The sequence below is a fragment of the Clinocottus analis genome, unplaced genomic scaffold (assembly GCF_023055335.1).
Source record: "Clinocottus analis isolate CAN_PGR_092001 unplaced genomic scaffold, fCliAna1.0.p SCAF_3, whole genome shotgun sequence".
Lineage (NCBI taxonomy): Eukaryota > Metazoa > Chordata > Actinopteri > Perciformes > Cottidae > Clinocottus > Clinocottus analis.
The window spans coordinates 20,432,283-20,459,529 of record NW_027176042.1 but is presented as its reverse complement, the minus strand read 5'-3'; the positions used below and the strand labels follow the sequence as shown (position 1 = coordinate 20,459,529).

The window sequence follows — 27,247 nt, the reverse complement described above, 5'->3', positions numbered from 1 at the left end:
GAGTAGATGAAGGAAACACTTACGGTACACTGAGATAGAAAATCAAGGAGCCGGCAAATATTCTCCTTTTTCTTTTCTTTTTTAAAATATATACAGTTCATTGGTCAGCGACCAACACAGACTGTATATCAAGTGCAAGCAGAAATGAGTAATAATTACATAACTTGTAGCCCAGGCATATCGTAACATATCGTATAGCACAGAGGACAAACAGTGACAGAAAACCAGACGGTCATGCAGTATTATGGCAAACGAAGCGGATACACAAAGCCACCCTGCTTCTGTCCCGGGCGGTCCAGGGACCTGTGAACCCTCACATGGATTATTATTCAGTCACACTTTCAGTCCCATTCAGCAAAAATACATACTCTTTGCAGTCAGTGCATACTCTTTTTTTTTCTTTTTTTTTTAACTCCATTTTATTATCAAAAGTGACACAGAACACAAACACACATACACATTATAATTATGGTTCCTCTTTAAAACATGCTACTATTTACATCATCTTGTGAGTACATGCTGTAGCCTATTAACAAATCTGCGCGATGCATAATGTCAACAATAGGGAGGAATAGTACTGTGCATGGACCAGTCGGTGTGCTGCCGTTCACCCAGCTGCAGAATTCATATTTTATTTTTTTTACTTCTGGAAACTATATATGGCCTCCTGTCGAAGCAAGAAAGGCTGTAATCATTTGAGTTTTATACTCAACTGAACACCCAATTCTAAAACGTAATGACTAATAATACTTAGCATTGACATGTATATATTATATATACCACTGAGGTTAGAGAATTTACATTTTTCACTTTGAAAATCATCTTTGAATTCACATGGTTACGAATACCCTTTTTTGTCCAAATTTACAAAAACTAGTTCTTTTAAAAGTCCGAGCTTGTCTTTTGTCGATTATCTTACTGACAAAATGTAACCAAGTTCCCCTCCATCGAATTCAAGAGTTCTTTTGAAATGGTATGAACAGTATTAATAACTGTATATACCGTTAAAATATATTCTTCTTGTTCTTAGTTCTCAGTTTTTCTACTTGGACAGATGCTGGATTGTCATTTTATAATCCTCATTTAGATTTTTAGGTCTTTATTATTTCACTCCTTTTTGCCAACATGGGGATTTATTCCTTTTTGTCCTTTTTTTTTATCAAATCATAATTCCCCTCAGGCTTTAGGTTATCCTTGTTAGTCAAAACATTCAAGATTTTAAGGCGTCTGAATGAGCTTGACTTGAATTTTAAGGTCAAAGACGAGCAACTGAAATTCAGCCATTTGGTTTCAGTTTAACGTGAATTGATTCTGTGAATTGAACACAACCAAATCAATTAGTCTTTGAAATTTCCAGGCGGGGCATTGAAATATGTTCTTACAAGTTAAGACATGCCAATGGTATAAATTCAGTGGTACAAACAGTTGATGTAAGGTGTTGAGTTGCTGATAGGATTTAAATCCACACGATCTTATTTTCTGGCCTCCGTGCCTCTGCACATCCGTCCAACACAGTATGTTTGTGATGAAGTTGTAACCGCGTCATGACGCAGCACTTTGGCTCCAGGTTTACAAAGCTTGTGGCCGATGAGCGAGCGAGCGATCGAAACAACATGAAATACTGCGAGGCATGATACATGCTAGATTCTGCAGCTCTATTTGGTTCAAGCAAAAAATGGTCCGAGATATGTTTATTGTATTATATGTTTTGATGGAACACTCGCCCCGTTGAGGTTTATACAAACCGGCTGTTTTGTACGTTGAATTCTCGCCCTCCTAAAAAGTGCAGCTACATCTCATATTTCAAATTTCAGTTCTCTATAAAAACATCTCGTCTTTGACAGAAATCCTCCTGTTGTTTCAACCAAGAAACTTTGAAAGTATTTGAAGTGTACTGCAGTATGTTTTCTAATCCACAACATTCGTCAAAAGAAAGACACGTCTAGTCCGTTAAGTGGGTATCAAAACAAAATAAATCGGTTCGATGGCACTGTTTTAAGGAAGCAAGAGCAGAATCTAAAAGAAGTCATGATAGGTTTGAACATCATCGACAAGCCTTCCCTTTGTCCACAGATAAGTAAGGTTTTACATCCAAGTGGTCAACACAGCTCAAGACAGATTCCAGATGGCACATTCACAGTGTCCCTGACGACTTTTGAATGACTTTCAAAAGTTTCTCATCAAAAAAGAAAAGAAAATGAAGCTTACTGTGTTTCTCAAAGTGTCACGTCAGGAAAGGCACCCTTGTATTCCTGTCCTACATTAGATCTGTGTGAGGACACAGACGTGTGTGTTGAACCTAAATGCATAGATGTGCCTTCATGGCAACACTAAACGAGCAACTTAAAAATCCACTACTCCAAAACCGTGTTGTACTGAGCTGATTAAACGAAGACAATCGTTTATGCAGATTTATCTTGAAAATATATCGCAACATGGAGCGTTGCAGTCTGTGACTTTGACCTCATTCATTCTCAATTGAATATTTTTTTGCATTTATAGACTTAAACAGACTCTATGCAGGAAATAACCCAATACTACAGTACTTTCTATTGCAAGTTATAGCACACTTATTAGCAAGATACAATACTGGGCGTGGTGTATGCAGAGCAGCGGGGGAGGTAAGGAAAGCATGCCCTATAAACTAAAGCTTTATTTCCAGCGTTGTCTTTACCAAGACTTCCCTTCAGTGTCAGCACCCTAAGAATCAGTTGCTAAGTTTCTTCGAACGAAAGAAAGACCGACAGTCGAGCATTCACGAACCAGTCACTCAATACCTCAACGCCACTCTTCCCCAGCGGACACCAATGTGTGAGATGTGAAGCTTAAAAAGAGTTTTGTTTTTCCGACTTAACCGTGAATGAGCGGATATTCTAAGATGTCTCTTTTTTGCTGAGCGGGTTTCATGGCGAGTAGTCACGTGTTAAGTCATGGGTTTCATGCAAAGTAGGGGGCGGGGGGAGGGGGTGTGGGGGTTGGATTTCTGAGTTTAGTGCGGTAGCTGGTCGGTGGAGCACGTTACTTCTTTGCGTTCAAGGATGCCAGCTGACCATCTATATCCTCCTCTGGCTGCAACGGATGCCACTGGGCGATGGGGCGGCGCGGATTGGTCAGCATGTCGGACCAGTGCTTCAGACCCAGGCCATTCGCCTTACTGCCCACGAAGATCTTTCCGATGGCGTCGTTCTTACCGATCTTGTCGTAATCAAACACTGTGACCGCCACTAAGATTTTCTACGGAGGGAACAAGAGAGAACGTGTCACGTCTCAGAGCAAGTCATTAAAGTACGCTTGTCAATTACTTTCATGGTGGAGAAACAACACTTTGCTCTACTTGTTTTGACTTTCTCCTCAAGGAGCATATTGTGGTTTGACTTGCACCGTACCTGCATCTGTTCCAGAGGGATTTCAAAACTGAAGGATTCGTTGTAGTAAGGGTTGAGGGTGTTCTTCTTCACCGTCGTCTTCTTTTTCTTCAGACGCTTGCCCCCCTGCAGCAGCTGGATCTTCACATAAGGATCTGCAAAGGGCATCAATATGATCAGCAATAGCAAAAACATCAAGTGATTGTGATTTAATAGTTCCTGTTGTTCCTGCGGTATATATTTCTTCCCGAGATTTTTGGAAATTCTCTTAGCAGGACTGTATAACACGCGTGTAGAGCTAGTGCTGCTAGCATCTCGTCAAATAGCAAGGATTGGTCGGTGGCCATCAGCTTTAAACTATGATGCTAGGAGGCTAACTACGGTCATAAACAAACACAAATCAGTCTAAAAACAGTCTAACCTGTTTCTCCTCTGTCTATCAATTGTGATTCGTCATACCAGATAATCCACAGGCGTCCATCTTCTTCAGGTTCTTTGCCTCCAGGATGCAGACGGTGAGTTTCCCGGCGGTCGGGACGTAACGGAGCGAGATGCAGATGTCTCCGAGTTTCTCAGGCTGATCAGGCGGCACGGAGAGAAGAGACAGAAAGGACACAAGCTCAACAGCCGACAACAGCAAACTGCTTGTGTAAGAACATGATGATGGATGGAGATAAAATGGTGGGAACGCTGACAAAATGCTTGCTTAATGGAACAGCTGCGCTTGAAATTAGGGCTTTTGAATGAGATTCATGATTTTTGCTTGGAAGGGTCCATATTTGTATGACAATAAGTCACATATATCAGTATCATAATTACAAGGTCACGTTATGGTATTAAGACAAGATGAAACCTGATTGGAACAGCTGTAAATCTATTAATCATCACAGTCTTCTTTATAAGCGACATTTCCAAAGTGTATTGTTAACAGCACCTCCTCTTGATCGGCGCTCTCCAGATCCCGCCACTCCTCGATCGGCCGCCCGAGGTCGATGGTGTTCATGGCAATCTTCACATCTCCGATGACGTCATGTTTGGAAAATCGGTCGTAGTCATAGACAGACATCATCAGAGTCTTCCCACCGAGCTCCTCGTAGGGCACCTGATGGACGAACACAAAGCTTTATTGATTTGTACTTTAATAGATCATGGTTTTCCCATGAGGGATTATACAGTAGATATAATATACAGAGTATATATATATATAGTATACAGAGACATTAGTGACTTTAAAAACAGGATACAATTGAAGAAAGGGAGTAGAAAGATAGAGTCGAAGAAATTAGTTTCAGAAAGTTCACTCTCAAACCAATTTCCATCACCAAAACAGTCCAACCACATGAGAAAAGTTATGTTTTAATAAGAGATATGAAGAATTTTCAAAAATTGAGATTCAATTTTTCAGCTTTAGACTCATGTTTTGTCTTTACGCTTTTGCCTTATGACAATGGTGCCTCATTATATAGATAGCTGAGATTGTGCTGCGATTCATCATGTAAAACACGGGTATGTATCTTATATGAAAGAGCCTTAAAAGGCAAATTAAACAAAATATGTCAAAACGAGAAAATCGACTAAAAATGACCCGAGGGGCCTGAGTTCAAGAGGGATTTTGAGAATGAATCACGTGATCCAGTTTCCTCCAAATGCAACTGACCAACAGGTGAGCCATGTTGACCGGAGAAGCTTAACATCAAATGAACAAACTAAAAGTGCAAATTAAATCCAAATGATCAGAGAGAAGACTCCCTGCATTTATGGACCAATCATCCAAATAACATCACATGAATTCATTTCCGTGACATCATCTCAATATGTAAGAAAGATATCAGAAAAGAGGCTCCAGCTAATGGACTTTTCTTCGATGAAGATGAGGACAATCACACACGTTTCCATCCTCTGATGACCGTAATCCGTCTAATCAGGTTCAGAGAGGAAGAAGTCCCTGAAACAAACCTTCCCAGTGAAACACTAAATGTGTCTGTGAGCTGTGTCCGGGGTAGGAAAGTCAGTTGTTCAGCAAAATGGGATGTTTTTAGTTGTTGTTTTTTTTCGCTACTGCAAATTTGCAGGCGGGCAGAGCGTCCAGTGAGACCCAGAGGCACTTGTAAAGTCTCTGCGGGCTTTATTAGCCAGGACAGGAAAGAGCAGCATCCACTGAAGGTTGCACAGACCAGTGTGAACACACACACACACACAGACAGACATGCTGAAACACACGATAGGAGACTGGAGGGTCAGGAAGATTATTTATGAAGCTCTTTTTCTGTACAAAAACACAAACTTGCTCACTATCAGCCATGTTTATCGCTGATTCTCTCTCCTCGGCATCGAAAGCAGTGCCGACTCGAAAGGAGGATGCACACCTGATCTGCAACAGATTCTCAAAGCAACAGACCTATTTTGTTTTACTCATAAGCATTACCTTGAATACAAATGTCTCATTGAAGACGGGGTTCAGCGTTTTCTTGTGGACCTTGGTGTCGAACTTCTTCTTCTTCTCGGGTAGGAGCTGGACTTTGACGTAAGGATCGGAGGTTCCACCTGAGTCCATGGATATCAGGTCCGCAGCTTGAAGGATGCCAACTGTGAGCTGTGTGCAGGTAGAGGATGTCAGGGACGGGAAACAGAATTTTATGAGGCCCCCCAAAAAAAAAAACTTCAATGTTTGTGGGTTTTTTTTCATTTGTGTCAGGGTCACTGCGGCAGAGATTGGTTATAAAACATCATCTGACAACTCAAGCCTCGCAATCAATCTCCACAAACTTCTTTCCCGACTGGAAAAAATCTTCTTGAATGTCACACAACTGACACATTTTCCTCTACCATAAGATCTGAGACTATACATGTGAGCTAAACACGATACTATGTACACTATACTATCACAGGGACAAATGAAACATACACATTCAAACTGCACCTATTATTCTCATCCTGTTTTATCTTGACTTAATTGAAGGAATTTCTTCTTTAATTCAGCCCTCAGAGACTCATTAATTCACATCAAATACGGCCGGTGTGTCCATATGCGGTCCAGAGCGTCACAGTAATGATGATAAAGTGACAGAATCTTTGACAAATGTGTTCCCTTCCTGGAAGTGAAAAATATTGCGACGCTATTTATTACAATCAAGTTTTTTTTTTTGCATCCCGTCTTCATGCTAAACTAAGCCATCCAGCTGCTCGGTGTAACTTTATATTCAACTTGCAGGCATCAATTTGGCACGATTGCAGTGGACATGAAGGGTTTAGTTCTGTGTTGTATTGTGATAATAAAACATTTTTGGAGATTAATGCATTTTTGTACACGGCCCCTGATATGAATAAATGTAATAAACTAAACTACACACACAGAGAAATAGCTTTCTTGTTTCCCTCAGCAAGAACACTGATCTGTGTACGACTTCTTTAAACTTTCATGTTGATAGATATGAAAAATATTCCCTATAAAGCCCTCTCTCAATCTTATCTGATTGAGACTTGCATTTCTTATGAAGCCAATATGTGTAATAATTTCACCAGGGACAAGCACAGACCTTTGCATTCTCAAAGTCATACTCTATAGAATACTGCAGCTTCCCCAGCTTCTCTTCTTCTTTCTCCTCTTCCTCTTTCTCCTCCTCCGTCAGTCCGGTCTCGCCCTCGTCGTCGTCCTCGTCGTCCTGGTGTATCTGTGGTGACGAGACGCAGCGGGGCGTTACAGGTCTGGGGGGGGGGGGGGTCGGTGGTCTGACCCACAGGGCTCCCTACGACAGCCAGCATGCCACAGACACTGGAGCTCCAGAAAGTTTTGACATGGGAGATACATGTTGTGGTTACTGTTTACCTGCAGCACCTGATGATAATACCTAGGGGTTTATTATTTACAAGGTGGGAAACCCACAAATCCATGTTTATATGTATAAACATATATATTTACTCAGCACACCTTGTCCTCTAAATGTTTTAGGGGATCAATTCCTTCAACATGCTTGTGCAGTACAGTGACAGCCAGCGTCAGTGGAGGCTTTGCATGCTAGTTCACTAAGAAGGCTAAAAGTGTTCCAATGAAGTCAGATGTTAGCGTTTTGACAAAGTGCTTTGAGTTCTCCAAAGCTTTATATTAAAAAACCTGAAGGAACTTGCTCACAATAGCAAATGCAATGCATAATAAAACAAAAGGACAATAAGACATACTATTCAGTGCAAGGAGCTGGCTTTTAAATAACCACATTAAACCCTACACAACTTGGATATTTCGAAATCAAATCCACCAGCTCACTATTATTATAATAAAGGTTTTTTTTTTTTTTTTTAATAATGTATAGTCTCTGCAGTGTTATTATTGTAGTTAAATAAAAGCTTATTGCCAAGGAAGCCTTGACTCTTAAAAGTCTTTCACTTGTTTTTTCTTCAGGCCATCACGTGTCTCCACATCTTTCCTCCTCCTTGGGCAATATAATAAAAAGGATTTGCGAGTAATTTGTATCTTCATGCAGTTTTATCATCACCGTCTCCATGTCTCCCAAACAACCAACCATGCCCTTTATATCACATGCATCGGTCACAGTGTTAAAAGTGTCTTGCATATCATCTCTTAGTCCAATACTTTCCATATTGGTGTGAGTAACAGTTACATTGTCCCAGGAACAATGCATTAGATGGTTAGACTCTCCTCTCTGGGGTTTATGGAGCAGATCATAGCTTTCCATTGTTACATTCTCAAGCTGCCATAACAAACACGTATTCATAAAAAAATCCACAAAAAAAAAAAAAAGAGTTGCAAAGGAAGCTACGACTTTCATTCCATGAAACCCCCTCCGCCCGGGGGCCGGAGAGCGTCAACGGGAGCTATCCACCTACCGTAGAGCGGGAGTCCACCACAGTCAAGAAACACGAGGCACACACAAGACAGACACACAGCGGGAAGGGGAGGGGGGGGAAGAAGGAGAGCAGAGAGAGGAAGAGATTCAACTCACAAGACACCAAACACACTACAAGAAGAGAGGCAGTCAACACCACCACCACATATGATGAGAAATGACACTCGCTTTAATTACCTGTCACTGGAGTTCAGGGCAATCTGTGGTGATATTAGTTGATTAGCTTTTGAATAAATCAATGTTTTTAGTATTATTTATCCTCTGATTTACTGTACTTTGTTGCCGAAATCTCTCAGTATATCTGCAGGTGTTTAGGCCTCTATCCACAATCTTTAATTAAAAAAATGCGGCTTTTTTTTTTTTTACCATTCAGAAAATACACTTTACACTTCATGACGGTGCTCATTATTCTTTGCCCGACCTCCTCCCCCCGGTGACTAAGTGTGTCATTTTTCACCACGCAGCCACAATGGAGAACGTCACACATTGGACGACCACAACGACAACATCAAATAAATGGAGGGGAAGAGAGCTCTCCTTGTGTCCTCTACAGCTTGGGCTACAACAGCTGCTGGTAAAAGATCAAATTTGGTTAGCCAGAGACATATTCAAATGAATAAAAATGCAGCAATATATCATGGAAAGAACAATAGAAACTTGAATGATAAATGAGATGTAGAAAAGAAGACATCCCCCAGAACAGCCCGTTACCCTGACTGTTTCAGCACGGAGGAAGCACAAGGCTTCATACCTCGCCCTGCATGTTCTTCATGTTGAAGCCGTCCTTGCCCTTCTTCCCTTTCTTGTTCTTCTTCTTCTTGCAGCAGCACTTTTTGATGATGCAGAAGCAGCAGGTGAGGATGAGCAACGCGGCCACCACAGCAATGGCGATCAGAGCCCAGGGCGGTACTGTCGGTTTCAAAGACAAGATGATTGACATTGACTTGTAGGTTTGTGTGTTTGTCATAAAGGAAGTTCTATCTTTTTGTTGACTAAAAGGGCATTTTGAATCCCAGCGCTAAGCAGCATTACTTACATGGGATTTTATCAATTTCATTCAAGAATTTGCTCTTGATCTCCTCGAACATGTCGTTCTTGTTGATCTCTGTGTTGTTGGAGCCGGAGGTGTCCGGCATCGAGGTGGAGACGAAAGCCTGGGTGGGAGCCATGGTGGTGGTGGCACCGGTGGCGGTGGTGGCACCGGTGGGCTCGGCGGCCGCCACGGCCTGTGGCCTTCTGAACAAGTTGAACTTCATTATCAAAGACTAAGTGCAGCGTCCCTGAGGAACACAGATCAGACCGAGAGGGAAGATAAGAAGAAGAAGAAAAATGTAGTGTCATGACCTCACTCGTGAAATATGGAAGAAAAGTGAAATCAATCGTTCTTAAAGATATATGTTCTCCTCAAGGCTTAAATGTTAGAGATTAGGCCTTGTTAGACACATTGATATGTCTTTAGCCCTTCACAGTTCATTCTGGCTGAGTGCTACACTGGGAAAAGACAAGACTGATGTGTATCATAGAGAAAAACATAAGTGTATCGCTAAAAATATTTGCTAATTTCTTGATAAGACAACAACAACAAAAAGAGTTTGGACATTTATTCAAATAAATAATTAGTTTACTGTCTTTCTTACCAAGTCAGCTGCAAAGTGTGACACTATTCCTGTAGTTGCATTAAGCATGGCACTAAAAAGCGATGCGGTTAGCTTAGCATACAAATTGCAAATAGGGAAACGGCTATCATGCTGACTTTCATCGAAGTGAAAAGAATAAAGTTCCCCCAGCATCTCACTAGCTACGTGCTGCAGCTATTTCTTGATGAGCTGCAGTTCATCCGTCCGTGCGGCGTCTCTTGGTTATAGCCTTGGTTGCCTGGCAACTTTGTTGCTTGTGAGCCTCCAGGTGCGTTCAGACGGAAAGCGGCAGGAATGCATACAAAGATGTGAGGAGGGGCGATTTGACAAGGCCAACTGAGGTGAAGACGCAGCCGTCCCAGCGGAAAATGTTTTGACTCGAGCACAAACCACAGGTCAGCCCAGAGCTTTGTGAATCGACTTCGTACGCGCAGGGATTAAAGGATTTTTCCCTCATGAAAGCCTTCATGAAAATTACAGAATGCACTGGAGTCAGTGTCTGAGCTGAACACAAACACACAGGTGTAAACTCCCACACACAAGAGGCTTTTGTGTTAGTTGCCAGTTAGCTAGTGTCAGCTAACAGCTAATATCTGACGGTTGACACATCGGCGACTCAGAACAAACTATAGAAATGTAGACGGATGCTATCAGGTGAACATTTGTTCATCTTATGCTCTGACACACCACAAAAGGTGTTGTTAGCCACGCTAACTCGTTTCTCCAACACGTTTTCACTCCCAACTCGTCGTGTAAAAACTCTTGGTTTAGCACACGTGTATGCCGTTAGCTCCATTGTTTTTAACGTGCAGCGTAGTCCCAGACACTTTAACACCGTTGTGAATTCAAACAAAACTTCTTGGTTAGGTTGAGGAAAAGATAAAAGATCTTGCTTTTTGTTACAAGACTTTAGGGACGTATCAGTCAAGTATCTTACGAAAGTTAACTTTGGTGCCACACAGGACACAAACCGCAGACTCCTGAGTGAAAGTCCTGTGTTCGTTTGCCTCGTCTATCCACTTGGACATTCTTACCTCACGGACATTGCCGCTGTCTATAATACACCACTTTCTCCTCTCCTCTGGTCATAATCACTTCAGCTACTAAAGGCAGTGCTGCGCCTACAAAACTGACTAGAGGGCTGCGTGAAGCTCCATAGTTTGACACAAAGGACCACTTACTTTTTAGACAAAACTACGCTAATCGCACTCCAGCTCAAGTGATTTTGATCTTCATATTCAACTCTCGGATAAGAAAGCATTTAGGTTTCTGTTTCGCTGCAGTCTAAACTTAAAAAAAATGTCATGTTTGTGGCTTATATTGTTTATTTTTTAATAAGTTAATAATGGATAATGATGAATAATGGATAATGATGATCCCAGTTGTTTGAGAGATGATGAGATCAGTAGCTGGAAGCTGCTCAGCCTTGTGAAAGACGGAGGGATGTAGAAACAGGCAGTCTGGGAGTACTAATCAACAATGTCCGTTGTCTATGAAAGATTAAACAGAAACAATTACATTAATGAGCACAAACCCTCAACTGATGAATCTCATAAGACATAAAAGCCATGAAAGTTGAGACTACTCACACGCATTATGCTGACGATGCGAGACTTTACTGCCGGTGTGAAGCATGAGCAGAAACCGAGGTGATTATATCTCCACTTTTATCACAGAGATCTACTAAAGAAGAACAGAAGGTATGTACAGATATGCCACTATGGATTTGGCTCTTCAGATTGAGAGATCAGTTGTTAAAAGAATAATAGAGAAAATCTATACACGGCAAGACTTGAAACAGCGGGGAGCGCTTTGCCCAAAAATAGGCGGAATTCAGTTGCCAGTAAAGCCACATATACATTATTAATTGGTAAATTGTACAGTAGAGGTCGAGGTGAACACCTTTGTACAGTGCCAGGCTCGCTGTTTCCAGTCTTTATGCTAAGCTAAGCTAACTGGCTCCCAGCCAGTCGTGTCACATTTACCATACAGACATGAGAGTGGAATCGATCATGTCATTTTAACTTAGCGAATACCAGCAGCAGCATGAAAGCCTGAAGTTGTGTCTCTTCAGTGTGAAGTCAACATGTCCTGATCCGCAAGGTTGTTCTCTGGCAAACACACATGTTGAAATGTTGGGCTTTTTGATTCAGCATAATGTTGTTGAAATAAATAACGATCGTTCAATGAATTAACATGTTCTTCGCACATGTTACATGGATTTATAATTGTTTTCTGTCTGTTTGAGTTTTAGTTCTGTGTCCTGCCTTCGACTAAATCCTTGGATGGACAGTATTTACCTTTCCGTGATCGTAAATGACAACCAGTCTGTGAAAGAAACATTGATGGCAAATAGTCATTTGAAGTTGATTTAACTGTTTAACATGTTACAAAATTTAAAAAAAGAAGTCAATATTTGAATACTTATTAAATCAAATTCAAGAAACAGCTGAAATAATAAACACACTTGTATTCTTTGTCTTTGTTTTATAATCTTAAATCAAATATCTTCAAGTTCATAGTCGGATCAAATATGACATTTGATGACATTATTTTTGGTACAATTGTCATGATTTGTCTGATATTTTATGGGCTAGAAATCAGTTTGTCACAGATTAATAATTGAAGCTCTAAGAAGGAATACACTGAACTGAAAAATGAGGCTGCCACTCAAATTGGTTTCCCCACATTAAGAGAATAACAAGTGCCTCTTTACAATGATTCACCTTCTCTATCCTCTGGAAATTCAATCCATCGGAAAACAGCTGACAAAATCAATTTACCTCTGAGCCTCAAGTGAGCGTTATATTATGTTATCCTCCGTTTTCTCGATGCAAAGTGACCAGAAAGATATTAGCATTTATGAAGGTGTTCATCCTCTGGTTCAATGAATGTCCATCCATATTTATGCATTTATTTTTGTGTTGTTCTTGTTTACTTTTTTTGCACAGAAACGAAAAACATATGCTGCTGAAAAACGACTCAATTCACTTAGAATTATAATTTGGTGCAGGAAAAAAAAGAAATCCTTCTTTTCTGGTCATTTAATAGATGACTTTAAGCAGAGAGTAATACATATTACATTAAATTATGTTAGATATTCCTTTAGTGGATCATTAATAAGGAACAAAAACAGTTTGGTGGTGTGGATTCCATCAGCGAGAGTGATTTGACTGCAGTGTGATACATTTCTGGGAGCTGCTGGTGTGACCGAGTGGACTGTGATTCCCACGCTGCCTTTATGCTTTCATGCCCCCCACCAGCTCCACATAATACTCACAAATAATTGGTAACTTCACAACCGTTTACTTGTTCTGCAGCTATAACCATCTCTTTGTTTGTTTGTCTTCAGGGTGAAAAAAATAATGCATTTTGGAGCACACACCGAGAGCGTTGTGTGATCCATTCTCTTTCTTTTGAATTACTTAGTCCCTTAATATCACTGACACGGCGGATAAGCAACCACAGTGTGGAGACATCAAATGAAAATACATAAAACAAATTGTGTGTGTACGTGGGTGTATGTGGGAGTGTGCGTGTGTGTGTGTGTGTGTGTGTGTGCCATCGCAATTCAAATGCATTGCTATTCAAAGGATGTTTGTTCAATCCACAATAGAAGCACTAGAAGAAAATATTTCTTCTCAGTTCAAAAGAAATGAGCAGGGACGACAACTAAGTGCAGGGTATTACACACTCACGCACACAAGCACACGCACACATGCACACACACACACACACACACACTACTTTGTGTGATACACAGTGAGTCTTCTGCTGTGGAGACATCTACATGTGCTCACAGTGCATGTGAGGATTCCTGTATCACAACATGAAAGTGAACCTGCTAATGTCAAACACAATCAGCCTCACCGCCGCCGCCTCGCAGGCCACAGATCAATAACTATTGCATGCCCACATGTGTATTTCAGCCTGGAGTCCTCACGAGGTGGGATTTGTGGTCAAATCTGAGCCGTTCACACAGACTAGAGGCCTGCGTGCTCCGGGCCGGCAGATTATTGTTGCTAAGCAATCCTGATAGTGTCTGTCAGCCATCCAGAATTGCCCACAACCTGCCTATAGCCGAGCTGACCAGCCAATCAAATAGCCAACTGGCTCGAGGCCAGAGCCAAGTCACTCACGGGCGTCATGTGAGCGCCGACGGCTCTGAAGCAAGAGTCCCTCCGAAAAAACTGTCACTCAGTGTCTGTCCAAGAAATCATCGCCTCTCATCACCTCGAACAAAACATGTGCGCAGTTGTTCCTGATTCAAAAGAACTCAATCTAACTTTCAGAAGTTGCACTTAATTAACCAGGAATAAGGATATTGTCTTCACGCAAAATACACTCAAAACACATCCGTAGCCCCCCCCCCTTTAGTTTGAGTCTTGTGTTTACCTCTGTGCCATCAGCACTCAGTCCTTATCTGCCTTTGATTTCTGCAGCTCACCCCTGGCCAGCATCACTCAGCCACACACACACACACACATACACACACATGCGTATATAAAAAGAGGCTCTGACACATCCTCAATCATAAGACTATCTTCATACACAGAGAACACAGGCGCAGCGTGCGGTACCAATAGTTTATCATGACTCACTGATAGTTTAACAATGCAGAGAAGATCTCCCGACACAGCTCATCTTCTAGTTGTGCGTTTCCATTGTATTCACGTCACAAAGATGCCCCTTAATTAAAAAAAAAAAAAAGATCCCAAAACTCACCAGTCAGATGTGGTATTCCCCTTCGCGAGGCGGCCCATCCAATATCGACGACTACAGCGAGCTACAGTCCCTCTAGAGCGGTGGTAACATAGTCTGATCTCTCCCATAAGCAGAGACTGCAGTCTCCTCTCACTTCTCTCCACTGCAGCACTACACCCCCCCTCCTCCTCCTCCTCTTCTTCCCCCCTCCTCCTCCTCCTCCTCCTCCTCCTCTTCCAATGCACACCGTCTCCCCCATTTTCCACCCTCCCATCCCACTGTCTCTCTCTCTCAATGTACGTATGCACACAGCTTTTCTCTCTCCCTTTCTCCCCTCTCTCTCTCTCTCTCTCTCTCTCTCTCTCTCTCTCTCTCCAACCTCATTTGCGATGCTGCTCACACAGCTGATTGCAGCATGCCACTCTTTAATCTAGCATTGGAGGGCAGTTGTAAAAGATCAATATGTACAAGCTCTCGCTCTTTCTCTCTGTCTCTGTCTCTGTCTCTCTCTCTCTCTCTCTCTCTCTCTCTCTCTCTGTGTGTGTGTGTGTGTGTGTGTGTTTGTGCATGTGTGTGTGTGTTTGAATAAAGCCACAGTTTGCACAGATCAGAGATGGGGAACAAGCAAGGCAGGGAGCAGGATGGCTGACAAAGGGGCGTGCTGACTTTATACTACATCAGCCTCAAATAGTTTCACGATGAGCTCATACGATTAATTGGATCCCTGCGATTGGTCTCAGAAGTGCGATTTCAGCCCCTCTGGAGAGACCTTTCCCTGGGAAACCCATTCGGAGTGAACAGCTGGAATCAAGAAGGATTAGGTCAACTTGTCTGCCTCTCGCCAATCCCTCAGGAGACTCGGCGGTGATGATCGGAAGTGAGCAGAATGCAGAGCAGAGTCTCCGGTCACAATACAAGCAAAGAATGCAGAAGCCCACGCCGTCGATTTCAAACCATCACATCGCCAAACGAGGCATGTGTGATCAGGAAAGCCACACGTGCATCGAGGGATCAACTCATTGCTGGTGTTAAAACAACCAAAACATACAGACGTCCCACAAATTTAAGCCCCCTTTAGTTCCAGCATTCCATCTTTTTCCCCGACTCTCTCCTCAAACACCGTCTCCCTCCTCTCTCTCTCCTCGGGGAAATACCTCTCTGTGTGCTCATGCTCAGCTAGCAGCTGTCAGCAGCCGGCGTGAGGCGCCGGCTCTCACTTCGGGTTACGCTGCAATGAGCGTGTCCTGCCAGAGAGGGGCAGGGATCTCCCACAAAAGTGCTGCATCACAGGGCATCCTTTTTCTTTCTGTTTCGAGACACACATGCTGCAAAAGGTATGCCCTGAGTTATTTGTCTTCCAGGTTTTTTCCCCCCAATTAAGTTTTCATCTTCTGGCAAAAGTCAGAGTGACACGGAAGAGGCTTTTCAAATCAGACGTTTAGCTGCGACCGCCTTTTGCTTTGTTACGGCTGCAATGGATATTTCACTTGGTTTGAAGTGAAAATAGACTTTAACTTTCACCAGGTTTCTGAAACCTTCTCACTTCCGAAGTTGCGTGACCTCGCGAGCCACATAACTCAGATTAGAAATTGGTGAATTTGGAAGACTGAGGTGGGTGTGACACACGGTCACATCTGTGAAAGTAAACATAAACTATGACCTTGCGCTGCTTTAAAGCATCTACATTTACTAGAAATGGCACTCCACTGACAGTATACTCTGTCATTCAGAGCGGAAAACGCATCTCTGCTGCTTGTCATATTTTCCCTTGCAGTTAAATGAACATGAATACAAACAGCGGCTGGACGTAAACACGTGTGGCCCTGTTAGTGAAGCTCAAAATCTGGTCTGCCTGCATCTTAAAATGAGACGAAATAACGTCCTCGTATTTTGAACGGACAGATGTGAGCGTTTATTAGCTTCGTATAATGACAGAAAACAGTCTGAAGACAAAAGAGGAGTATTACGTAGAACTATTGGGGCTGTGGTATCAAGGTCGCAGTGGTTTCCTGAAGCTAATTGTGTTACATTTTCAGATGTTTTTATGTCTAAATGAGGACAACTATTCTTTTAAATTGGTCCAGTATGGGACAACACTGTTGCACTCAACGGGACGTAATCCCTCGGGGGAACTCATTATCTTCAATACTTCCACTAAAACTGCTTGTTTTTGCCGCTGACAGGCTCAGATTGTTGGACAGAGTGAAAGTTTTGCCATAATGCTGTCAGACGCTGATGATAACAAGCCTGTCAGTGGACAAGACGGTCACTTTTAGTGGCCGTGCATTGATGGTGTGGAATTGCCCGATATGATTACATTGCAGCGCCGTCCGTCTGCAGCGTTCTCCCTCAAAAAAAATGCAGTCCCTCTTTAGTCGTCTGGACACCACAAACATGGGAAATGGTGTCCAGGTGGAAAAATACAATAATTACTCTTTATCAAGTTAAATTAGGAGGGGTTGATCATTGGATCTTCTCACCTTTCGACTACCATACGTTTTCTCAGATTCACTTCTTACTGCATTTATAGTTGTTTTTATGTTGTTGAATGACAGGGCGACTGAGAAACCAAATAAGGATCGACATGTGGTAGAAGTGGAAGCACCGATTCAAACTTTCCGTCCAGCGACAGGGCCCTCGTTTGAAGGTTAGCGCGGGCAACAGAAGAGCCGAATGAGCGCTTTGCTGCTTGGGGGTTTAAAACTGTGCCTGCAAGTTAAAGTACACACTCATTGTGAGTATGAACTCGTTGTGCTATCTCAATGGAAAGTTCCTACGGTTGGTAAGTATAGCGTGGCATTTATTGTTAAGTAGCACTCACTGTGACTCTTCATTTTCAGAGGAGGAAAATTGGCAATAACTACAATTGAATTCACTAAAAGTAGATTTAGGACACAGTAAACCAAGACTTCATTGTACAGTTAAAGATGGAGATAATGTTGATGGCAGAGAACCAAACCAAACAGTACCACTCTCGAGAGAAATTATGAAAGGCTGCATTATGAGTGATTTAAAAAATGCTTAAATGGCTTTTTTTTAACCGATATAAAAAAGAGATTCCAGTCAATTAAATGTAGCCTTTTCAATATCTATGAAGCAGAAGGGATGACAGATTGAAAACCTCTCAAAGTCATAAAACTAAACCATAATCAGAAAAATGTTGCACGCTGCCATCAATTTGCATAATGTGAAAACTTAACTGCAACTCCTGCAGTGCTGAAGTGTTATTATCCGATTTAAAGGTCGAGTTGGTGCGTTGTGGCGGCCTCTAGTGTTGACGTTGCAGATCACGACCAACTGAAACCTCTCGTGCGCGCCAAGAGGGTAGAAAAACTACGGGGAGGGGCAAACGCAAAAGATGGATATGTAGATTCAAACGGCTCAGTCAGAGGTGACTAAAACACAGGTAATTACAAACTAAAGAAAACATACTTATTAAATCACAAACTAAAGAAAACATACTTATTAATAACATATTCTATTCATGCCAGTAGATCCCTTCAAATGCTACACACTGTTCCTTCAAAATGTTCTATGTTCTGGATTTTTCTTTCGATATAACCTTCATATATTGGTTATATAACCTCTTGAGATCACGTCATAGACATAAACAAGAAGACATTAATAATTAAAAGTCAAACTAAAGCCAGATAGCGAGCTTGTTGGTGATAACAAAGTCATGTCACAGATTTGCCATCCTACTGGACGTCGTCATCAGATATATAATCAGCTAATGTTCCTGACCAGGTTTTATAAATCTCTCGTGCTTCTTGACTCAGCAGTTTTGCGAATGGGGGAGAGTTTAATGCAAGGTCACGATGCAGCTGCATTATCACCCAGAGCACTGATAGTACAGCGGGATTGGTTCACTCGGTCTCCGAGTGCGTTGAGGGACCCTCCTGTTCTTCTCTCTCATTCCTCCAACACATCTGTGAATGAGTAAAACTCCCTCAACTAAGCGTCCTCTCCACAAAGGATGAGTCAGGCCTGACGCTGGGGCGTCAATAACAGCGCCGCATACCGCCATCAAACCCCCGGATAGCGAGCGCGCGCACAGGGCAGCTGCTAGCGGCGCCGGGGCCGTTTTGGTCGAGATGATCCGACTCCTCCGAGGCGGCAGAGGGGAAGTGGAAAAAGACTGCACCCTCTCAGCTCCTGCAGGGAGTGCTGCAATGCAGGGGTGGAAGAGAGAGAAACACGAAGCTCCAAGGCAGTTCGTCCAACAGTCAGCTGCTCACACTCTTCTCTCCATTTCCTGCCATGCCTCGCTTCTTCCTCTCCTCATTGCTTTCATCTTTTCCCTCCATTATTCTCACACTTTCTGCCTCGCCACCATCTTTCTCTCTCTCTCTCCCTGTATCTCTCGCTCTGTATCTCTCACACACACACACACACACACACCTACACACACACTGAGGGCACGAGTCGTATTCTGGCACATCATTACTGCAGCGTAAACAACAGTAAACAGAAAGCACCATATGGCCGCAGTTGGCTCTGTACATCATTTTTAGTGTTTGGATGTCTTGGAAGTAGCAGTTGGTCAACAAGGTGACAGTGTGTCTGTGTCCGTCTCTATGTGTGTGTGTGTGTGTGTATGTGTGTGTGTGTGTGCGTCTGCAAACACTGGGGGGATATTTATGCAGTATGCCATGTGGGTGGACGGCTGTCGAAGAAGAGCTCTTGTGCTCTGACAGCAGCTTTTCACTCTAACTGAGTTACTGGCATGATGATGCTACGCAGCGTCCGTCTCCCAAGTGAAGTATCGGGGAGCCGTGGTCGGTCAATGTCAACATGATCGTGTGAGCAAAGCCATAAGTCATTCAAATAGGGATGTAAATGAAAAGATTTAAGTCGAAAAATAGTATTTTACCAAAGCAAAGAAAGACAATTATCAAAGCTAACATTTATCTAACGAAGGCGTAGGCCATGTAAGGATGATTTGGGGGGCATTTGGGGATCATAGAAATGAAATCGGAGTAGAATAGACATTCCCATTCATATTAGAGTAGCAGGGTGATCAGAGCGGCGGCCATTTTCACGAGTACCGCTGCCATTTGCAACTATTGCAGGAGACTGACTGAATCGAGCAACAACTACTATAAGCAGCGGAGTAACGCATAAAGAAGAGTGAATGAGTAAAATACAACAACTAAATGCTTCATCAACTCACTCTTCTCACGGCGTAGGAACGTTGCTATCGCCAGATGACAACTTTGTCTAGCTTGTTTTCCCTTTAATCATTGCAGCTTCGAAGCTAACTAGTGGACAGCTGGCTGTTGAGCTAGCTTGATTCCCTCACACTTGAGAGCTGCACTGGGGACAGAAAATTAGCTGAACGGCGGGATGGTGGCCAGTGACACAAGCTAAGTAGGTAATCATTACGTTCTTTATACTAAGTCGTCTGACTTATTGTTTTGCAACTGTTTGAATGATGAAGGGCACGAGAGCGTCTTCTTGCATTTGTATTGGTGATCAAACTTGTGAATAGATGAAAACAGGACCCTTCTAACTCATATATATGATGTTTAAAACCCCAACGCCCAATCGAAAAAATTGAAATCCGAATATTTCTAAGGCTTCAAAGAAAATGAGCTCGCTTTGACTAAATGTACCCCTATAACGAGGGAATTATCAGTGTCAGCAATCGAAGCAGGGCATTGATGTGTGAAGTAAGTGAGAGGTGGAGGTGCTGAATAGTGGTAAAATGAGATGAGGAAACCGAAGTGAGCTAATGGGCCACATTTTGAATGTTCCACAAAGGAGCCATGGTTGATCGGGGGATATACAACAGCTAACCATCCTCCCAGATCAGACATTTGCCCTTTGTGCTCAACCATACCTGTCCTCTATGTGAGGGAGGTCAACAACGTTCACATGGAAAGAAGAATACATGAATATAAATGTGTCTCTTCGAGATAACTCGTTTAGAAAATGCAAATCTCTTTCAAACAATCAAACTGTCCAAACCAAAACGTCTGCAGGCTTCTCCATTGGGAGTTAGTCATGATCACTTTCATGCTACAGTTCGTCACCGTTTACTGACATCAGGAAACAACCGGAAAACAGTCATTACTAACAAAAGTAATTAACTGCGTAAAGACTTTCTACTAAATTTCCCCTGAGAGTTGATTCAAATACATTAACTTAGAGACCAACTATAACGCCCACAAACCTTTCCCTGTGGTCATGAAAAACGTAACTGACACAGAAACATCATAAATAAAGTGGACATATAAAAGAAAAGCTAATTTCATTGTAGTTTAGGTAATAGAGTTCACTGCATGGAAATTAATTAACTTATTGCAGTTATTCAGTGCACAAACTTTGGTTCTCTGAAATTGATGCGCTAAGGTTTTATTTAATTTAAAGGGATAGTTCTGGTGTTTTGAAGTTGTATAAGTTATAGATGTGTCAGCACGGCCCGATTCAGGAGGAACAGATGGGGTATATTTTCCGACATGCACAAATATGATAAGTAACTCACACAACTTCATTTCAAAACACCAAAAATATCGCTTTAAGGCCTCTAAGATTGGACAAATCTTAAACTTCAGTCATGGAAACTCTTTTCCTCTGATCCTCTTCCCACACCATGAACACAAATAATCCCAAAACAGATTAACTATACACATTATTAGGATTGACACCAACAAACAACCATGCAAATCTTCATCTACAAACCCTACACACTGGGTTTTTTGTACTTTCCGGTGATTAAAATATGGCCTGGCTGACGTACGCTGGAAGGGAAGGGAGGGAGAGACATTAGGAGACAGGAACGGAGGAAAAGGTGAAGGATGTGTTGCCCAGCTGCAAATATCTGGGGCAACATGGCGGACTCGTGTAGAGTAGAGCGAAGCCAGAAGGGACACGAGTACAGTGTGCAATTATCTGATCCTTCTGCATCGACTTCCTACGTTCCCTCTCTGGCCTCAAAAAGCATTTCACGTCAGCTTGTATTCAAGACTCTAGCTAATTAAACAGTGAACAGTCATTTTATTTCCCCTGTCTGTCTCTTATTAAAACTCCTAATGCATTCGAGGCATGGAAAGTGTCACTGCAGAAAGTATTGTGGATGCATTTGGGAGCAAAAACTTTAAGGTTGTGTTCCCAAAAGTCTTGAGGCTAAACGCAAAGCCATAAATACAAGAACCAGATGTGTCAATCGTGGCATCTTCAATTTTCTGCTCCGGCAAATTTCCAAAATGTGTCAGGGGTTTCGAGCCAGAAGAGGAGAAGACAAAGTGGCATCATTAAGAAAACCCTTCATCAGCAAATCCTCAAAAACAAGTCTGTGTTCAGCAGACTCGGAATAAGGAGCAAATATCCTCTTTGTTCTGCTTTTATAACCAATAAATTACTCAATGTATTGATATGGAAAATATTCAGTTCATACAGAGAAATAGTCATTCTCTGATCAATATATCAAACCTAGAGTGACCAGTTTAGGGCACTTTGTATGTTTACAGTCTGTATCTTACAGAAATGGCTCTACACATGTGACAAACAGTCTAGTGCATACACTACTAGCTTATTGTGGGTATTAAAACTACACACTCACTGTATTACTGTCATAATTGTGCTTTTAGAGTGCAATTTACTATAAAAATACTCCTTACTTCTTCACCACTGCCTTTCAGGCGAAGCTATTATACTTTTTACTCCACTTGATGCATCTTCTATATCTAAGAGTTCTCCGAAAGTAAACCTAAAGTCTCAGAGGACTAACTAGGTAGAGTGATCTATCATTATTACAAAACAAATAAAAGACTAGAGAAGTGGAATCTTCAATGTTTAACTTGTACTCTTTGGTATTAAATCATCCAGCAGCTATGCAGCGATATTACGATTCATCTGGAGTTCAGTTTCTGCCCACCTGATGAATGCAAGTCCAATATTCTCTCTCTTTTAGCTCTGTTTCTGGTACTTAAATATATTAATTCATCCATGAAGCTCTTGAAATTGATCCGCTGAAAGCTATTGATCTTCCTGTGCGGTCGAGCTGAAACTGACTGTCAAGTGCATACTGTACAGTAGTCTTCACTGAAGCGAGTAAATAAAGGAAATGGCAGACCAATGCACTTCGGTAACATATCATATAGTGTAGCGTTGTCTGCCGGTTAGTGGTGAGCAGGTTGTGCGGTCGGTTTAGTCCGTCTTTGCTCTTTCACCCTGAATTCCTCTTCAGTAGTCACGTGTTGTTTGGAAAAGCATCCATTAGGTAAGCTGCCGCATCCATCCAGCCGTTATCTTGAACTGCTTCTCCGGCTCGGGGTCGCGGCGGCAGGATTGGGCAGGAGTCACGAATTAATTTAAACTGTATGTCGTTGGACTGTGAGCGGAAGCTGGGGAACCCAGAGGGAACCCTCGCTGACACTGGAGAACACACAAAATCCACGCAGAAAGACCCTGTTTGGCTTCTAAGATGTTTTAAATGTCTTCTTTTGTCTTAGTCTCAAATGAATACAACGATACTCAGTTCACAATCATCACATTGGCGAAGCTGCAACCACGACGGTTGTAGTTTTTCCCTAAAAAATGACTTAATCGACTAATTAATTTCCTTGTAATAGTTGCTGAATCGAGTAAAAGCTGTGGCTTCCTCTCCCTTTGATGTTACTCCAGTCTGTATTGTGGATTTGACCCGCTGCCTCTTTTCCTCGGGGAAAGCCTCGGAGGTTTCAGCGTCCACATTTTCGATACACAAACGAACAAAAAAAAAGAACAAAAAATCTTGGTCAACTGTTGATGGCGTGACGATTGTGTGACTCATAGTTTGATTGCAGTTAAACATTAAATAAGCTCTGTTGTATTCACGGGCATATACATACTGATAGAAAACACTGTAAACAGAAGAGGCTTCAGTTTAACACCTTTCACAGAGACAAGTCTGTAACATCTCCCCTGACATCACCGTCTGCCATACTGCCAAAAGGTCTCTCAAAACAAATATGTCATCAAATGCCATTTTGTGAACTTGTATCACGATGAATACCTGCATTGTAGTGCTAGTGATGATACACACAACACTGTGTCTGGAGCATAAATGAGAAACATCAACAGTGTGCGGTGCATTGATGCACATGAAAGCATGTGGAAGAGGAGCTGCGTTGAGACAGGACAGGATTAAAGGCTGCAGTACAGAATCCCATTTCATGAAGCATCAAGCAGTAGACCTCCTGCGGGCATGAACATCTCTCCTCAGGAGGAGCAGCACTGTGGGAGGAGCTCAAATGAGGCCTCCTGGATAACTGCAAGAACTGACCACAACCTGGACTAAAACAAGTCACTGAGATTCAGATTTTTCAACACACGTTGATCTGATAACACTGTCACCAAGTCACTTACGGTCACGCACATATGGACCAGTCAGTGCCTTCTAAAACCTACTATTAAGGTATATGAGGTGGTTAGCTCGCGTTAAAATAATGTATCCAATGTAGGAGGAGGAAGCCAACAGTGCGCAAACCGTGTAATTACAACTTCCTGGTATGTCACGTGATGGCAAAAGACTTTCCCCATAGACTTCAATTAAGAAAAATGAGTTTTTACCTCAGCAGATCTTTTTTAGACTTCCAATTGTCTCCCAACAGCTCCCAACATGGCGGGGTAAAGGAAAGGCTAGAGCGGTTGCTCTACCGGCCCCATGGATGCAGAAGATCAGCAGGAGATTCAGGTCATTTCATGCATCTGCCGTCAAACCGTTGAGCCATTTTAGCTTCAGACGCCACTGAACATCTTTTCATCTGAATGAAAGGCCTCCAGCTCCGTATCCAGTTCTCTTTACATTCACTTCGGCACGGCGAGCTACATGCTAACGTCGACATGCTCACAATGACAATGCTGACATGCGGATGTTTCGCAGTTCTGACGTTTACTATCTTCGTTGAGAATATTAGCATGCTAACATCTGCTAGTTATCCACCAAACACAGAGCAGGCCTCCAGCGGAGGCTGAATGTCCTTTCACACATTTCATGGGACGCTGTTGTTCAGACATCTCACTCAAAGCCAAAAATGTCAACGGCTAAAAGTCAAGAGGCCACCAAAGAAAGCATGAACGTCTGTAAAACATGTCGTAGCAATCCATCCAACAGGAGTTGTCGATGTATTTCAGTCTGGATGAAATTGGCGGGCTGAGCAGGCCTTTAGCTACACCGCTAGCATGGCTAGAAGAAGAGTGCTTGCTTGCATATATTTGACAAGGAAACTCAGTCAGTATTACAGGGAAAACCTTTTAAAGTGATCAACCACTTATATAGTAACCAAATAGTCCACTTACAGATTTTATTTTGGGTCATAACAACATATGGGGAAAAAAGTATGTGTTTTATATTGATATAAGGTTTACTTTTCAGGCCTGTTGTTTAAATGCACTGAAACCACTGACAAGCTAAGGCTAAGTAGTCTACTAGCACAACTAAAGTTACTGTTTTTGTAGCCAGCGCAACACTGCTTTAGGTTATAGCCTATTATAATTTGAACTATAGTATTTATAGTATTATAGTGTATTAGCAAAGTATACATAGTACAGTGATTACATTTGTACAGTTATTTGTCAAATCGTATCCATCTGTAGTGATCAATCCGACCCGGACGGACGTGAACAAGGTTCCACTGAAAGCGACTCTTATGAAAGCGATCTCATCATCTCTGAGACGAAACGCTGACTTCATCGCCAGACGCCCAGCACAGACTGCAAAACTCTGCGATAACATTAATCCTCTCCCAGGATACTGCTGGATGCAAATTCAGCAGGAAAACACAACTTTAGATGCAAAAATGATTTTGTCTTTGTTTGCCGGAGTCCAAAAAAACCTACAGGACAGTTTAAAAATCAGAAACGTGCTGCCGTGCCGCTTCATACTCTGGCGATTAAGCTCGTGCTCTCTCTCACCCTTTTTTAATCCCATGAGCAACCTAATCACGACTGCCTTTAACGGTTAATAAAACAAACGTAATAGAGGGGAAACAATATATAAACACTAATATAAGAAGAAGCTTTCTTATCGCATGGCAAGGTCACAGTCACTGTACTCTCTGCTATTTGAAGAAATGTCACTTTGCACCTGTTCAGCATCTATTGCAGCACTAAATGCACCAAGGCAAGGCCATCGAGGGGAGAGCTGCGTGTGTCAGTGTGCGTGTGTCAGCACGGACACACTGCAGCTACACACCACCGTGATCCACCGCTGCTGATGCCAGAGGAAGTCCTCATTTGGCTTACACACTCTGGAGCGTCCCATGTACTCATAACGCCCCCGGGGAATGGAGAAACCACTGCACCACCTGATCTGTTCACACCACCGCACTGCCAACACCAACCATTCTCTCATGTGGTTGGACATGAAATATTTCTTAATCGATGTGAAAAACAGAGGAATATGTCGATGTATCTAGATTAGGGGTTGTCTGCCAGGCCAAATAAGAGAGATTGTGAAGTCTAAATGACAAGAAAATTAAAAAATAATGGCATGCTTCAGTGTAATCAGTGTCCATCAGAGGCTGTAATGCGCAAAAAAAATGTACGGGCATGTTAATGAGAGCTTCACTTTCAAGCACCTTTCCAGGGCAAAGGGACTATTTGTACTCAAATTCATTCAAAGAAAAGGTTGTAATGGACTTGGTACAAATTCATTAGCATAAGAGATTCACATGAGCACATTGAGCTCTGCAGACTCCTACGTGGGCCTTTCAGTCCTGCTGGCTCAGCAGATTTGACTTTGCACACACTCCCTCGGAGCTTTTACTGTATAAGAGTGAGCTGCCTCTCATCATCCATCTACAGGAGAGACGGCCATACTGTAAAGTGCCCCGCTAGAGAAAATACGGATGAAAAAAAAGAAGAAAAGAAAATCAATTCAAATATCTTATTTTTCGATCTCGACAACATCAAACACTTTCCCACATATCCAGATGACAAGCAGCCAATTAAAAGTGTTGTAACTGAAACCCCCCATCTCACGCTCTCCCCCTCGCACACTTTTGTTTTTGATATGTAATATTATACTGCAGCATGATGCTTCAGTGTGTGCAGGCATGAGGACTCACCGGCACGCTGTAAAAGTTCCACCCTGGCAGATTTCAGATGATTTCAAGTGCATTAAAAAGCAGAGGCGACGGGCAAAACGCTCACACTGTCTGCTCTAATTACCCCTGAGCCATTTATTATCTCTTTCTCTCTCTGCAGAGCCGTTCTTCCCTTTTTTTTTCCTCCTTCTTCTTCTCCTCCGCGCTCAGACAGGATGTGTGTAATGAGGCTAGGTGCCTCTGTGACAACCTGCAGCAAAGCCCCAGTAACTGATGATGCAGTCTCGGACAAGGCAGTGAAACCCAAAATGCTGCTTACCTTCAAGACAGATGTGCCGCCTCCTAAACAAGGAGTGGAAGCAGAGAACGGGGTCGGATAGACGCAGGAAGAACAAAAAAAGGAAGAAAGAAAAAAAATCTTAACAATCTGCACTTTGGTTCATCCAAGACATCTCAAAAAGCCCAGAGCTGGAAGGTCCCAGTTTCACCCTCAAACAAGACTTTTTTTTTTTTCAAAGGGGGTTGGGAGAAATGTGCTGCTGACGTGTACTCAGATCAAGCAGGCAGGAGAGGAAACACAGATTAACATTGTTCTGACACACTGAAATCAGCACGAGCATCAGAGCCGGTGCAGCTCCACTGCTGTA

General features: G+C 42.4%; 1 protein-coding gene across 4 annotated transcripts; it reads right to left on the bottom strand.

The window, feature by feature from the left end:
- Positions 1–390: 390 nt before the first annotated feature.
- Positions 391–27,247, bottom strand: LOC137796163 (synaptotagmin-2-like). 4 transcript variants are annotated; one of them, XM_068593894.1, is made up of 9 exons: positions 26,920–27,247; positions 9,264–9,507; positions 8,979–9,136; positions 6,902–7,036; positions 5,791–5,958; positions 4,300–4,467; positions 3,825–3,942; positions 3,387–3,520; positions 391–3,234 (listed from the first exon to the last, which is right to left on the bottom strand). In XM_068593894.1, the coding sequence occupies exons 2-9, from the start codon at positions 9,481–9,483 to the stop codon at positions 3,019–3,021; spliced, it is 1,317 nt and encodes a 438-aa protein (XP_068449995.1). In that variant the 5' UTR covers positions 9,484–9,507; positions 26,920–27,247; the 3' UTR covers positions 391–3,018. The 4 variants fall into 4 exon arrangements, with proteins under 4 accessions (XP_068449995.1, XP_068449998.1, XP_068449997.1 ...); XM_068593897.1 differs by having other exon boundaries at positions 6,902–7,027; XM_068593896.1 differs by lacking the exon at positions 26,920–27,247 and adding an exon at positions 26,622–26,822.

Excerpts from the sequence above, each read along its gene's own strand:
- LOC137796163 (XM_068593894.1), bottom strand. The coding sequence starts at position 9,483 with ATGAAGTTCAACTTGTTCAGAAGGCCACAGGCCGTGGCGGCCGCCGAG. Across the intron at positions 4,468-5,790 it reads ATGAGACATTTGTATTCAAG|GTGCCCTACGAGGAGCTCGG; the intron begins GTAATGCTTATG and ends TTCGTCCATCAG. Across the intron at positions 3,521-3,824 it reads GGACGCCTGTGGATTATCTG|ATCCTTATGTGAAGATCCAG; the intron begins GTATGACGAATC and ends TGCCCTTTGCAG.